The sequence below is a fragment of the Beauveria bassiana genome, assembly GCF_000280675.1.
Source record: "Beauveria bassiana ARSEF 2860 unplaced genomic scaffold BBA_S00014, whole genome shotgun sequence".
NCBI classification, from domain to species: Eukaryota; Fungi; Ascomycota; class Sordariomycetes; order Hypocreales; family Cordycipitaceae; genus Beauveria; species Beauveria bassiana.
The window spans coordinates 556630-571137 of record NW_007930849.1 but is presented as its reverse complement, the minus strand read 5'-3'; the positions used below and the strand labels follow the sequence as shown (position 1 = coordinate 571137).

Here is a 14508-nt window from a genome sequence, read left to right as displayed (position 1 = left end):
GGTGTGCAACCTTGCGTACGACGGATAGCCGTCGACGGTGCTCCATATCCCTGCGACTTTCCATTATCATAAACCCGGCTGATAAAATACCATCCTACCAATACCTAAACACTTCTCACCGCCACCTATCAACTCGCTTTTCGCTAGCAGGAGGGCCGCTTCTAGACAGGTGGTGTGCTGCGGGATTTTGTGAATGCCAACGTTCATGGCAGCTTTGACGTCGTTGACGTTCTTCGTCTTCGCGTACTCGCCCTAATTTCAGTGTCGGAAATGCAGAACTCGTCTATTCGTTTACTTTCTCGTGCTATAAGCCGGCCTATCTCGATGAGCTCAGCTCGCGACGTCACTTGCCAGGGTAATGCTTCATGTGCACATCAAATTGAGTTCATTGATATAGCAAGTGCTTAGACCAAAGTGCTTTGTTTGTCACATCTGTACAGCCACATGTTATTCTCCTATCCCTCAATAGTCCCTGAAAATGGCAACCATTTCATCCAAACGCATGACCTGCCCAAGAAGCTTTTCCTGCACCTTTAGATGCTTGTTGTACTTGTCGTAATGTTCCGATGTCATCACCTCCTCTTCCTTGCCCTGTACATCCTTCCGCTCCACAAATGAAAGGATATTTCGTTCCCTGTGCCGCTCGACCTGCATCGTCTGTAAACATCTCACCATAGCCTTGTATATGTCATCAAGAGCCTGTGATTCCGTTCTTTCTCTGTCAAAGAACCAGAAGAACAGTGTTCGATTAGCCATGCGACTGTTGTCCTTTGGTACCTCCTGCACGTCGACAAGACCAGCCATTTGCATGGCAATCATCTTGAGTTGGACGTCCGACTTCTTCATGAGCGCAGCCGACGGCAGCATTTTCTCATCGAGTTTGCCCTTTTCTCGCAGGATGCGCGTCAGCCGTAGCCCATGTCGCCCAAAGGACTGTTCAATGTACGCATCAAGCTCTGTTTCCTTCAGCCGATTGAGAACCTTGGAGAAGTCAACAGTCCACTGCCCACGGCCCTGAACACCACAGTGTCTCACAAATCGATGCTTGCTTTCTGCTAGCAGAAACAAGTGCTGGCGCATTTGTTCAATGCGGTTGTTTTTCGACGTTCCGTCATCCTCGAATTTTACTTTTGGTTTGCCATTCCCATTCGTGTGAGCCACGCCATTCTCTTTATGTTCGTCTGATCCGAAGCCATTATCCATATCGAAATCCAAACTTCTGGCGGCAGCCGAAGGCCTCCGTACAGGAATTTCGCTATCGGAAGCGTCCGACTCACTATCGGAATCTTGCGGTTCTGGCCTGATCTTCTCTGCGCTCTGGTGATCAATCTTATCTTTCGGAGCTTTGCCAATACCGCCTTGGACGTCGACAGTTTCGTCCAAGTGATTATAAATTTCCAAGGTAGTAACCGTTACTTTGTGACCAGGCGTCTCTTCTTCAAGTAGCGGGTCCGCTCGACATCTTGAGATGTCGACGGACAAGAGATCAAGAAGCGTTCGATAAACCGTTCCTGTAACTTCGCCGAGCATATCCGCTGCGAATGTCGCCAATCGATCATTGCGCAATTCAACCAGACACTTTTCGTGATTAATTCTGACGACAATATTGGGATTGAGAGGGGGTGCGTCAAACTCATCATCCAACTGATGTCCTTTGCCATTTTGAAGCTTCCGTCTTTTACCAGATGCGCCCCTCGTAATGTCCAGCTGACGTTTTAAACTCATGCCCTGCTCTTTGAATGTACGGTATTTTGACCGGATTTGCCCATATTGCTCCGCTGTAATTTTGCTCGTCTTCTCACCGGGGCCTGTTCGCGTCACGTCTTGTTCGATCTCGCGATGCACGTCGCGCGGGTTGCGGAAGCTGTCGGCGCGCATAGTCTCGACTATTTCGGCTTGAATGAGTCTACCCAGAACCGCATTCAGATGCGACTCCGACTCAATCAGCCCAGACGCCATCTCTGTGGATCCATTGGTGTGGCCATTTGTTTTCGACGTTCTGCCTTTGAATGCCTGCGTCAAGTCCGCGATGCGGGCGAATCCAAGCTGAAGAAGCGTTTGGACCAGATCGCGCTCCGCAGTACCATACTGGCTTTCTATAGCCTCTAGTATCTTTCCCGATCGAACGAGATTGTAGCAGGCATCTGAGTTGGCTTCGTAGCTCGTTCCTCTGCTGTCAGAGTCGGTGTGGTGAAAAAGAAGATTTTGCTGGACCAAGACGCTCAAACCGTTTCGGAGGAATCTTGGAGGGAGGGACGTGTGCTGTGCGAGCTGTGCGATCGTGGATCGGCCTTTCGTGAGAAGTGCGGAAAGAATACGCTGTTGCGACGAGCACGTGTTAGCAATGTGTTTGCATGACCCTGTCGCTGCAGAAAGGGCGAGAGAGGCCTACCGAGGGGAGCTCGCCGTAGAGGTCGTTCACGAGGAGAGCACAGAGCTCAGCTGCATGCTTTGTCTAAAAGTCGATTAGCTTCGCTGCGTCAGTAGCACTGACAGTCGAAGTAGACTAACAACAAGCATTGCGATCGCTCCTAGAGATCCTCTCACTATCTCTAGAGCTCAGCAATAGCTACCTTGAAGTCATTGAAGTATGTGTGCAACGAGACGCCGAAATGCCTGAGCGAAGTCCACAGCAGAAATACGAAAATGCAGGTGGGCTTCGAAAGTTTGGAGGCGCTTGTCAAAGTTCTGACTCTCATGGGAATTTTTTCTGCCAGTCTACTTGGGCTAAGAATCCCACCGTAGAGAGGTGGACACGGTACCTGATTGGTAGATGGCTAGTAGACGTTATAGCTCGGCGGTACCTGGACGGTACCTACCTAGCAGGGTGATGGTGACGAGCGGATTACGCTATGGCGCTGCAGCAAGCTTTGGCGGCTCGCCCAGTGAACCCAGCCCAGTCAAGCAGTGGCTTAGGCTGCGGAATAATAGCCATCACGTGATTGGCCGGATTCCCGTGTCCGAAAATTAGACGGGAGCAGTTCGACGAGGCACTTCTTTTTGGTGCTCAATTGCTTTCCGACGACGGCTCAAGGTTCAATCAATTGCCTACGCCACGATACCCGAATATGATTTCGAGATCGTTTCTCGCGAGAAACGCGCAGCAGGCCGCCCGCAGGTCCTGCAGCGTGCGCCCGACCCAGCAGCGAGGCTTCGCCGCCGCCGCATCAGCTGGTGCCTTTGAAACCACTGATGCCAATGGCCTCAAGGTAGCTTCCAGGGAGACTCACGGTCCTACCACCAAGCTTGCCATTGTTGCCAAGGCCGGTACCCGTTATCAACCTCTTCCTGGCCTGACTGTTGGCCTCGAGGAGTTTGCCTTTAAAGTGTGTTGCCTTGTCAGCAGTTCCCAGCCTCATGCGCATTCTAACCGAGTCCCAAAAGAACACCCAAAAACGATCTGGCCTGCGCATCTACCGCGAATCCGAGCTTCTTGGTGGTCAATTGACTGCCAGCCACACCCGTGAGGCCCTTGTTGTCGGCGCTAGCTTCCTCAAGGACGACCTCCCCTACTTCGCTGAGCTCCTTGCCGAGGTTGTCACCCAGACCAAGTATACCAGTAAGATGACAGGATCATGTGCCATCAGCACCAGGGAACTGATATCAGTCGCTAGCCCACGAGTTTCACGAGGATGTTGAGCGCGTCCTGCACCTTCGCCAGGCTATTAACAGCTCCAACGTTCCCGCTATTGCCCTCGACAACGCTCACGCTGTCGCTTTTCACACCGGTCTTGGAGCACCTCTTACTCCCTACTCAGCTGTTCCCGCCCAAAAGTACCTGAACGAGGAACACGTTGCCAGCTACGCCGACGCTGTCTACACTAAGCCCAACATCGCCATCGTCGCTGAGGGTGCCAACACCGAGACTTTGTCCCGCTGGGTCAGCCAGTTCTTCAAGGACGTCCCCGCCTCTTCCCAGAGCGGCCAGTCTCTCAAGGCTGAGGCCACCAAGTACTTTGGCGGAGAGCAGCGTATCGCCAATCCTGCCGGAAATTCCATGGTCATTGCTTTCCCTGGCTCCGACATCAACGCTTCTAAGCCCGAGATCGCGGTCCTGGCCTCGCTCCTCGGCAACCAACCCTCCATCAAGTGGTCCCCCGGCTTCAGCCTGCTTTCCAAGGCCGCTGCCGCCACACCCGGTTTATCCGCCTCTGCTTCCAGCCTCGCGTACTCTGATGCTGGCCTGCTGGCCATCCAACTTACTGGCGCTGCCGCTTCTGTTCGCAAGGGCGCTGAGGATGCCGTCAAGGCTCTCAAAGCCATTGCTCAGGGCTCCGTCAGCAAGGACGATGTCAGCAAAGCTGTTGCGAACGCCAAGTTCGATGCGCTTGACAAGGCCCAACTCCGCGACTCCAGCATCCTGCTGGCTGGTAACGGCATCATCAGCAACGGCAAGCCTCTGGATATTGCCAGTATTGGCCAATCTTTCGATGCCGTGAACGTCGATAAGCTGAAGACTGTAAATTTCTCCTTACTACCAAGCGACATGAAAAGCAGTTACTAACTTCGCGACAGGTTGCCAAGACTCTGCTTGACGGCAAGGCCACGGTCTCCACCGTCGGCGACCTGTTCGTCCTTCCCTACGCTGAGGAGATTGGCCTTCGGGTATAAATGGGCTCAACAAAACACAAATCATGTACAATTAGTCAGGACGGACTAGACGCGGAGGAGACGTTGTCTTATTGTCAATAACTGTAGTAGAAAAATTCTCATTTGTTCTTGCGCCTTTGCTTGCATCAGATACGTTGCGTCTGGAGCTCTTTATGAGTTGTGATCTACGTCGGACGTTCTTTTTTCTGCTTCGCAGCTAGCCTACGAGATCTCTTCATTGACATGAAAAGTTACGAGAGGCAACCTACAACACCCAAGCGGCCGCAACCACACAAATAAATGAGCCGCAAGACTAGAAACGTTAAGATTTCGTCTCTTGGGCGCTGCAGCAGGGCGGACGGCCGCAGGTGAAGCTCAAAAGAAGCTGCCTCCATTTCGCGAGAGATCAAGAGGCACGTAACTCTGTATTGAGAAGCTTTTCGCCTCGACACAGACACAAAATGGTGTCGTGTGTCGTCCCACAAGGCAGTTTTGGGTGGTTTTGGAAGCTTCTGCCCACGACGTATCTGAAAGGTATGTACCTTGAGGTACCTTGAGTGACAAACGGCTTAGGAGCGCGGCAAGAAACCCGCACTGTATTTGTGCTCTGCTGCTGGGGCATTTGACGGTGTTTGGCGCGATTTCTAGCGTGCTACAAGAACTCGCTAACGGTGCACAAAGATTTGCGCACTGTACTCGCACGATGCTGCCGAGCCCTCCCGTAGTAGACTCAGGTATTCGAATCCAGTTGTCCGGGCTAGATTGTGGACACGACCAGGCCCTTCTCCCACTAGTCAGGCAAGAGCGACAGGGTATTCGAAAACAAAGCCTCATCTACCATCTCCACAGCGAGGCTTCAATCCCTTTCTCGCCTGCAAACCATCTCTCCATGCCCGCTGCGCCTGTTCAGAGGCAATCCTAGCGGCGACGAGCTGGGCGAACAAGGTGTGACGAGAATCCTCCTGTTTGGCATTCCTAAGTTGCCCCTCCCGGTAAGCAGCCGCCCGCAGCACATGCCTTTGTCGCCCGGCACCTTGGCTCTATTTTGTTTGCAACAGGTGCCTGATCAAACCCCTGAGTGCTTCATCGCCCTTCCCCAATTCAGCTATTACGCGCAACACTCAAACATGAACTAATCACTCAATCGAGCAGGCTAAGTGGAATATACAGCTTGGTATTCTCCCTGCCTTTCGGCTCACCGACGATACCGATCTATCCTACCCCTCGAGGGTCCAACCCGAGCTTCCTGCACACGCTGATAGGTTCGTCTTGCGCATTTCCTCTACACATGATTCCAAACTGCCTGCCTATTTTCTTGATATCTCGGGCAGGATACTGTAGGCTTAGTTATGCATCACACGATGCTGGAGGCACATATTCACACTGTGCCTTTGTGGAGGCTTGCGACCAATTTTAGATTGAGTGGCTAACCTGGGCTCACACGACTAGGAAAATTCAGCATCGCAGTTTTGTTGGGAAATCAAATTTGTCCTATCCGCAGATTTGAGGCCATCGGCTCAATCCAGCACAGACTATACGATGCCACCAAAGAAGGACGCTGTCTCTTCTGGCGGCAAAGGTGAAGGCCGTGGACAGAATGGTATGTATGATTTGTTCCCAGGTGCCAAATCTTGCTAACAGTGCCCCCGCAGGTAATCGACCTGGCTTCCGAACCGACACGGCCATCTCAAACAGGGGCGCAGCCGGTGAACGAGTCCTTCAGCCCTGGGTTCCGGATGCCAGTGATGGCCTTGACGCCAGTCTAGAGGGATCAACGAGCAGTGGTGCTTGGGATCAGTTCGCGGCAAACGAGCGACTCTTCGGGGTCAAAACTGACTACGACGAAAACATCTACACAACGTCTATCAACAAGAGTCATCCTCAATACCGCGAAAGAATAGCTGCAGCCGACAGGAAAGCGCGTGAGATCGAGCGAAGTGCTCCCACTACTGCACACGTAGCGGAAGAGCGAGTGATGGACTACAATGGTTCTGGTGGTGGCGATGACAACGAGGAAGAGAAGTATGTTGGTGTTGCGCCACCATACGCCTCCGTGTTATTAACTTTGCAATAGGTACAGTGGCGTCCGCCGACAAGACTTTCCGCCTCTGGGCGGAGGGCGGGAGAATAGATATACACCTCCTGCCAAACGAGCCCCAGCCGCGCAGTCAAACGTTAAAGGCGCCCCGGTGGACCCTGCGATTATTTCTGCGCAGATTAAAGCACCTTATAAGAAGCCTGCACCTGCTGCTGCTGATCAGACTCATGGTCAACCACCCGACTCTGCAAAGAACGCAACCACCACCCGACAGCAGACACCCAAGACTGCAGATTCGCAGCCTACGCACGAGAAGTCCACAGAGGCCAAAGTTGCGCAGTCTAAGGATTTCAAGTCATCAGACACGAGGGTTACCGAGAACTCTTCAACAGCCGCAACCACTACCCCTGTTGGCACCAAGGTCGGGCAAGGCGCAGCTGACAAGGCCACAGTCAGTGCCACGTTGACTGTTGAGCGTGACGTACTGAACTCGTTCAAAACTTTTGCTACTCAGCAGAGAATCAACGCTGAGAAAGTTCGAAACAGCAAGGCCAAAGCTGATAAAGAGGTCAAGCTCACTGAGTTACGAAAGTTCGCCACAAGTTTCAAGCTATCAACACCCGTTCCAAACGACTTGGTGTCTATCATCGCGAAAGATCCGGTGAAGCAAAAGGAAATCCAGGCTCGAGCAATCAGGAACGCTGAAGAAGTCGCAGCAAAATCCAAAGCGGACTCTTCTTCTAAGAGTTCACCAGCCAGTGGTAAAGGTACTCCTCCTAAAGTCAGTGATCCAGGTACTACCATGCCTCCTTCTGTCGACCCACGAAACTCTCGCGCCCCAGCCGGACCGCACGGGGCTTCACCAGCTGGCGCACCGAACCGGCACACCGGACCTCGCCAGCCATACCCTCAGCAGTATCATGGTCAGGGATATAGGAATAACCGCGGCGGACTGCATAACATGCCCCCTCAGCAAACTGGCAGCCTGGCTCAGCGGCTGCGCAACGTCGAGCAGCAAAAGTTTTCGCAGCCGCCAACAGTCCAGCAGCCGCCACCTAGTCAGGATGCACGCGCGCCACCCACTGGACCTTCTGGCACAAACGACACCAACTTTAGCCGTCGGCACAGTGCTCTGCCTGGGCACATGGGTGTGAAGCTGAACCCTAACAGCCATGAGTTTCGGCCAAGTCCATTTGCTCCCTCTTTCAACCCCAACAACCATGCCAGTGCAGGCTCAAGCCCTCGCTCCGCTGTCAACAATGTTCCTGACGCGAACCCTGCTGCTGTTGTTCATGGGCAACTCATTCGACGCAAGACCAAAGCTGTCGATGTTAACAAGTGTTCGATTCTTTCTCACATTAAAACCTTTGCTCCTCCTCCGGGCCGCAAGTGGGACGACAATGGCGGTCTGCGACCTGCTTATGATACTCTTCCCACCTGGCGACAGCTTCGGGATGACGAGAAAGCCGATTCGACGATGCATCTCACGTATAAGGAATACTTTGAACGAAGCCCTTTCTCTGGGCCTGCAATGGCAACGCCGAATACTCCACACGCTCTCCCCCACCTGGCACATCAACACCAACTGCCCTTTCATCTTCAACATGGCTCGCTCCACACAGGCCAGCGCCAGTCGCCCGCCATGCCACCTATGCAGATGCATACACCTCATCACGGCCCTGGCCCTCACAGCCAATATGGTAATGACGATCACCGCATGATGCACTCCAACTCTCAGCAGTCGTTTGCATCACCTCGCATGGCACAAATGCCAATGGCCTACAACTCACCCAGTCAGATGGCGTACAACCAGCCAGTGTATATGGGTGGAGGTGCCCCACAGATGGGACAGTACCGAAGCTTCTCTAACAGCCATCATCCTCACTACGCACCACCCCAGGCACATATGATGATGCCGCAACACTTTATGCCTGCGCCTCAGGGAATGGTTGGCGGCCCCCAGATGATGTATCCAGGTGCACATGGACAGTTTATGTCTCCAGGTGGCCCGCAGCAGCCAGGCCCTGGGGCAAATGGATATCCCAGCCCAGGAAGACCTTCAGCCCCTGCCATGGTTCATCAAGGATCGCAGCAGGGGCAGCCTATGTATGGCATGAGTCCGAGTGTGCAGTATAACCAGCCTGCCTACGGACAGGTACAGGGTGGCGCGCCAAGCCAGTGAGAGCGTGGGCAAAAAATGATGACATGACCTATCAGCGAAGCGGGCTGCGACGCGCGGATATACTACTGCAATTGCACGAGCTGGGCCGAGCCCTCATCAAGCATCCACAGCTGTAACAAATGGAGCAGCACATATGCTTACGATGGGAAGAGCCGCCCTATCGGTGCGCCACAGCAGCAGCTACATGCAAGGCACAGCAAGGAATTACTTCTTAGAGCTGCGTATCCAGCGCAAAAAGCGGAGTTGCAATCAAGCCCGAGGCAAGAGATGGGCCTGGCTGGGTTGGCCTAACGTTTGGGGATTTTCTTTGTCTTTTTTTTTTTCTTTTTGCTTTACATGAAACACAGCATCACATCCATTAAAATCTTTTTGCATGAGATGGGAGATGAGACAACCTCGAGTGCAGAGTCAAGGCCATATTTGGATAGCCAGAGCTAGTCAAGATGGCAGGCAGTGCAGAGAGGCGGTTCGAATGCAGGTATGCCGCAGTGAAAATCTGGGGCAGAGCACTGAAGACATGCCCAGTGTCGTGGGCAAGATGGCGATGAAAGTGTATCCATACAACTGGCGCAGTTGAAGGAGACGAAAGTTCTCTGGGCAAGGACAGGTTGCCGGCCTGTTGGACAAGGTGAAGGTCATGGACGACAGCAATGCATGGTCAAGACGTTTTAATTTGTTCCAACGGGGAGACGTGAAGGGGCGTTGTCGGCGCATGGCGAGAGGGAAGAGCGGCAGATGTAGATAGGGTTTAGCGGGCAGAAGCAGATAGGAGAATGAAAAGAAGGCATTGAAAGTAACAGGGAGCCGATTCCACAGGTGACGAAGAGCGATGAAGGTGGATGGGGCCAATCAAGGTGAACCGTATTAGTGGCAGGAGTCTCTGAATGGTCAGACCAGTGCGACCTCAACAGCGTGCTGGTCTCATGGGCAAAACACGCCACAAAGAAGTTATTTTCAAAGGAAGAAGAAGAATGACTGGTCAAGACAAGATTGGGTGGGGGGTTGGGCCGGAAGGGATGGCGCTTGAGGGCAACTGATGTTAACTGATGGGATGAAGGTTGAAGGTTGACGAGAGGGAGACCGAAAAGGCAGGCAGCATGTTGTTGAATACAAAGTATTTAGAAACCAGGACAAGCATGAATTAGCAGGAATGGGCTTGCGTGAGGGCACAAATCAGGGGTGGTGGAGAAGAGGGCCACCCCGGAAGTATAGTAGCAAGTATTGGTTGTGTTGAACACATATATGGACAGGCCTAGGGCGAGTGGATGAGAGCGGCCGTTGGAACTACCCACATTGACGAAGTGGGCGCAAACTGTCAAATCAGGCCGATTTTACTTATTTTTTCATGGACCGACTGCGGTGTTGTATCAGGCGACTGATATAAATGAACAATGGGCCGGCGCACCAGTCAATGACAGCCAGCCTAGGGCGGGAAGGGCCGGCCGCCCCAGCTAAGTGCAGGGACAGGGCGTTCGCGATGGCATGGCGGACGCAACGTTGAAATGTCTAAAGGGCAGGAGAAAATGGTTGTGAGGAGGGCGGTGTAATTAAGTGGTGGGCGTGGCTCTCCCTCGGATGGGAAGGCATCGTGAGTTATCGGCGGCATTGCGCATCGCCACAGATGCAGCGACTTTGTCGTTGGGTTGGTGGTAAGTGGTGGTGGTGGCTTGTGTTGTGTGAGCATTTGCCAAACAAGCAGTGGCCAGGTTGCTTTTTTTGTTTCTTTCTAATTACCTAATGACTAACTCTATATTTTGTGCTTCGAATCCTATTGGGGCCCTCGTCTAAGCAGTTGATGGCCTGTATTGCTATAAACATTAGCTAACTAGGTAAGCAGGCAGTGGCCGGGGGGTTTTTTTTTTTTCCTACTTCTTCATGATCAACTCTATTTTTGTGCTTGGGAATCCTTTTTGCGCTCTCAGTTAGACTTTGATGTACAGTTGGGTTTGGAGGGAGGAGAACCGAAACAGGGGAGGTGACGACTTTGTTGACATGGATGGTTTCAAAAGTCCAGGATAATGTCAAGCGGTCCTACTTTTTCGGGTGTTTCGGCCGGGTGGCCAACAGGCGGGGCGGGGAGGGGCGAAGGATCTTGAGGCGCCGTGATTGGTCAAGCTCAGCGCTTGCTGTCGGACAAACGTCGGCAAACAGGGCCGTCGTTCCAGTCATGCGTGTTTTCTGCTGCATTGTAACGTGACCATTATGTCGTGGCGTGCCTGTTTGATTTTTCCTTGCCTTATTGGTCCTTTTTTTGGGTCTTTTTTATTTCAACATGTTTGGGATTGATTTTTACGTCTGTTGTTGTATAGCCGTCATTGTTATCATACTACCTCGGCTTATTGGTTTGATCAGCGGTAGCTAACTAACCGCTGGCGTCAAAAGAACCTCTGTAGCTGCAGGCCACTCGCAAGCCGTGATGCACAGCCTGCTGCGAGGGACAGAAACGTGTTTCGCGGCAGGGGATGCACGTGTTGGGGGTTGAACGTGTAACAGTATAGACTCGAGATCACGCTGTGATGGAGTGCCATTGGAAGATAGTAAACGTGGTACAAGGAGAGCGACGCACGCAATTGGAACCAGTGTAACTGTAGCACAAAGTCGTTGATTTTCTTTCAATCCTTTAGTTTGACTCGTCCATTCTGACTCGTCTATGCAGCTGTTGAATCCGAGCTATGGGTTTTCTTGAGGGACAACACTCAACTCGAAGCCACAGGACCCGTCCACTCGTAATTTCCATTTCATCTAGACTACGTCCAGCCCTTCACCGGAATGGGTTATTCTCCGATAATTATTCTCCTTGGCAGCATGTCACCCATTGTCGTTGGTAATGCAGAGTGGGGGAGGGGGGGCGGACAACTGGAGGGAGGGCCCAGTTGCAAGCTACCAAGCTGCCACGCTACCTATCCAGTGCTACCTAGGTATTGGTGCGCATATCTGGTGGTGGTGGAGGAGAGCCAGCCAAGCATGGATTAGTTGAGGCTCTCAGGGGACGGTGTTGTGGGAATGACGTGCATCAGATATACTGAGAGCACGTCGCCATCGGACTCGGTCCGCGCCTACTCAGCAAATTACATATGGGAAAGGTCCTGAATTTGGCTACAAGCAAAAATGAAGTGTTCAACAAGGGCTTGGAAATAAAGATTTTCAATAGTTCCGCGCAGGCGAGACGACAACCCCCACAGGCTAATCTATCCCAAGTACAGCAGACCAGGTACATGGGTGCAGACAACCGCCCTTTTGCTCTGCAACGACGACCAAAATTCAAGAGCGAATGGAGCAAACCTCCGGCTACCACAAAGAAGGCCAATCATTCCTGAACAATAGGAGGCCGGAGAAAAAAATTAGTTTCCCCTGCTTCGAGGTGCCCCTCGGCCCTGTAACAGCAAAACGCCACACCACCATGACGTTCCCCTCACCCCTAAGCGCCTATCAGCCAACCATTCCTGGCCCATTGCCATACTCTCGTGACGAGCAACACTTACAAAAGGTTCATAAAGGCCCGTCGTTTGGCCTTCACTTTTTTTGTTTGAAGCAGGCACACTCACTCACTCTCCTTCTTTCAAACACTTACATTCTCTCCAGTTCACTCCTTTTTTTCACTTTCTGCCGATCCGGAATTCGACAAGTTCAAAACTGAGCGCCCAGTCTCACAAGTTTCGACAGCTTTTCTGTTACGCAAAAAAACATTCATTCACTCAAACCACTTTTTGGAGCTGTGCTCTAAACGTCATACCCTCCTTTTCGCTAAAGAGCTCTTTTGATTCCTGTGGTCCAAGTTTGCTCCTACTCTTTTGTGCGTTTTGACCCTTTCTTCTTCCGCTTCGTGCAGGCCGACTTACACGCCCGACAGGCACTCTCATTCTCTTTTGACAAGAGACCATACATCACGAACACGTTCATTTTTTTTCTTCTGCCTCGATATCGACTATCCGAAGCTCGCTTCTTCCCTCTTCCCGCTACAAGCGAAAAATCACCCAAACCGTCAAGATGCAAATCGTCGCTTCCCTTGCCGCCGTCCTGGGCATGGCCGCCTTTGCCCAGGCGCACATGGCCTTGACCTACCCGCCGCCCATGCGCTCCCCCAAGAACAAGCACACCACCGACATTGACTACGATTTGACGTCGCCCCTCAACGCCGACGGTAGCAACTTCCCGTGCAAAGGAACGCTGAACCTCGTCGGCACCCCCCAGGGCGCCGCCGTCGACGACTGGGCCGCCGGCTCCAGCCAGACTCTGTCCATCGACGGCAGCGCCTGGCACTCGGGCGGCAGCTGCCAGGCCTCGCTCTCCTACGACAAGGGCAAAACCTGGACCGTGATCCACTCGTGGCTCGGGTCCTGCCCGACCGGCCCCAGCGCTTCCTCCTACGACTTCAAGGTGCCCTCCGACGCCCCCGCCGGTGAGGCCATTTTCGCCTGGTCTTGGTTCAACGAGGTCGGCAACCGCGAAATGTACATGAACTGCGCCGTCATCAACATCAAGGGCAACAAGTCCAAGAAGCGCCGTGGTATCCCCATGAGCCAGCGCCCCGCCATGTTCGTCGCCAACGTCGGCAACGGCTGCGGCACCACCGAGGGCGTCGACCTCGAGCTTCCCGACCCTGGTGAGGACGTCACTCGCAAGGACTCCAAGTTTGGTCCCCCTGTCGGCAATTGCGCCACTGGTAACCCGGCCCCCGGCCCCGCTCCCGGCCCCGCCCCCGAGAAGCCCTCGTCGTCTCCCGCCGCCGCCAACCCCACTAAGGTGCCCACGCCCACGCAGCCCGGCGGCATCTTCGTCACCGTCAGCGACGCTTCCACCGCCAGGCCGTCCGCTTCCAGCACGTCCATCGCCACGCCCACCACCATCCAGATCTCGATCTCTACTCCCGCCGGTGCTCCTCCCGCTGGCACTCCCCCGGCCGGCACTCCTCCCGCTGCCGCTCCTCCCGCCACCACCAGCTCTGCTCCTACCGCCGCGCCCACCTCCGGTGGTAACGGCGGCGCCTTCCCCGCCGGCGCTGCCTGCGACGACCTCGGCTCCTGGAACTGCATCGGCGGCAAGGAGTTCCAGCGCTGCAGCTCTGGCAACAGGTGGTCCGTTGCCCAGCAGCTCGCCGCCGGCACCAGCTGCAAGCCTGGCGTCGCCAAGGTCATTAGCTTTGTCTAAGCTGCTGCATCAAACACGACTGGAGGGTTGAACCTCGGTAATGGGGACAGAAAAAGGAGGAACTTGAAAGAGATGATTTGAATGAAAACCCTCCCCCCACATTTATTATTGTACCATTTTCGGGGCTCTTGCTACCCAACACCATCTTCATTTCTTTTCTCTGGCCAATGATAACTGACCTTGTTGCGTTAGATTTGGATTTGTCTTTTTATTCTTTTACTATTCAGAAAAATTTCATGTGTTTTTATATCGAACTTTTTGTTTTTTATTGACATGGTTGGAATTGTTACGTTTGCCTCGACCCCCCTCAGCGAGAGATAAAGAGAAGAGCGATATCTGGCTATATCTATCTCTTGTTCCTCTTCGGGAGCCTCTTGGGAAACAGAAGACAAGAAAAACATCCTGTCCCTGGAGTGAGCTCTTGATGCTTGTGTAGATAGATGTGCGAATCGATCACTGCTTTCAAAGCAACTTGTATGGAGCCTGCTGTATGTAGCCGTGATCAATGTGCGGTGGCCAGCTATGACGTAGTAAAGTGCAATTCATACAT

General features: G+C 53.1%; 4 protein-coding genes across 4 annotated transcripts; 3 read left to right on the top strand and 1 right to left on the bottom strand.

The window, feature by feature from the left end:
- Positions 1 to 462: 462 nt before the first annotated feature.
- Positions 463 to 2520, bottom strand: BBA_05532 (RNA polymerase III subunit RPC82; the record flags this gene model as incomplete). Its single annotated transcript, XM_008600629.1, has 3 exons — positions 463 to 2319; positions 2393 to 2455; positions 2512 to 2520. 3 exons carry the CDS (start codon positions 2518 to 2520, stop codon positions 463 to 465), a joined length of 1929 nt encoding a protein of 642 aa, XP_008598851.1.
- Positions 2521 to 3068: 548 nt separating this feature from the next.
- Positions 3069 to 4611, top strand: BBA_05531 (cytochrome b-c1 complex subunit 2; the record flags this gene model as incomplete). Its single annotated transcript, XM_008600628.1, has 4 exons — positions 3069 to 3326; positions 3385 to 3559; positions 3615 to 4459; positions 4516 to 4611. The coding sequence occupies 4 exons, from the start codon at positions 3069 to 3071 to the stop codon at positions 4609 to 4611; spliced, it is 1374 nt and encodes a 457-aa protein (XP_008598850.1).
- Positions 4612 to 5051: 440 nt separating this feature from the next.
- BBA_05530 (LsmAD domain-containing protein) lies at positions 5052 to 8810 on the top strand (the record flags this gene model as incomplete). The annotated part of the gene is made up of 5 exons (XM_008600627.1): positions 5052 to 5124; positions 5440 to 5582; positions 6040 to 6190; positions 6243 to 6612; positions 6665 to 8810. The coding sequence occupies 5 exons, from the start codon at positions 5052 to 5054 to the stop codon at positions 8808 to 8810; spliced, it is 2883 nt and encodes a 960-aa protein (XP_008598849.1).
- A 3987-nt stretch (positions 8811 to 12797) lies between these two features.
- On the top strand, positions 12798 to 13958 carry BBA_05529 (extracellular protein; the record flags this gene model as incomplete). The annotated part of the gene is made up of 1 exon (XM_008600626.1): positions 12798 to 13958. The coding sequence occupies one exon, from the start codon at positions 12798 to 12800 to the stop codon at positions 13956 to 13958; it is 1161 nt and encodes a 386-aa protein (XP_008598848.1).
- Positions 13959 to 14508: the final 550 nt, after the last annotated feature.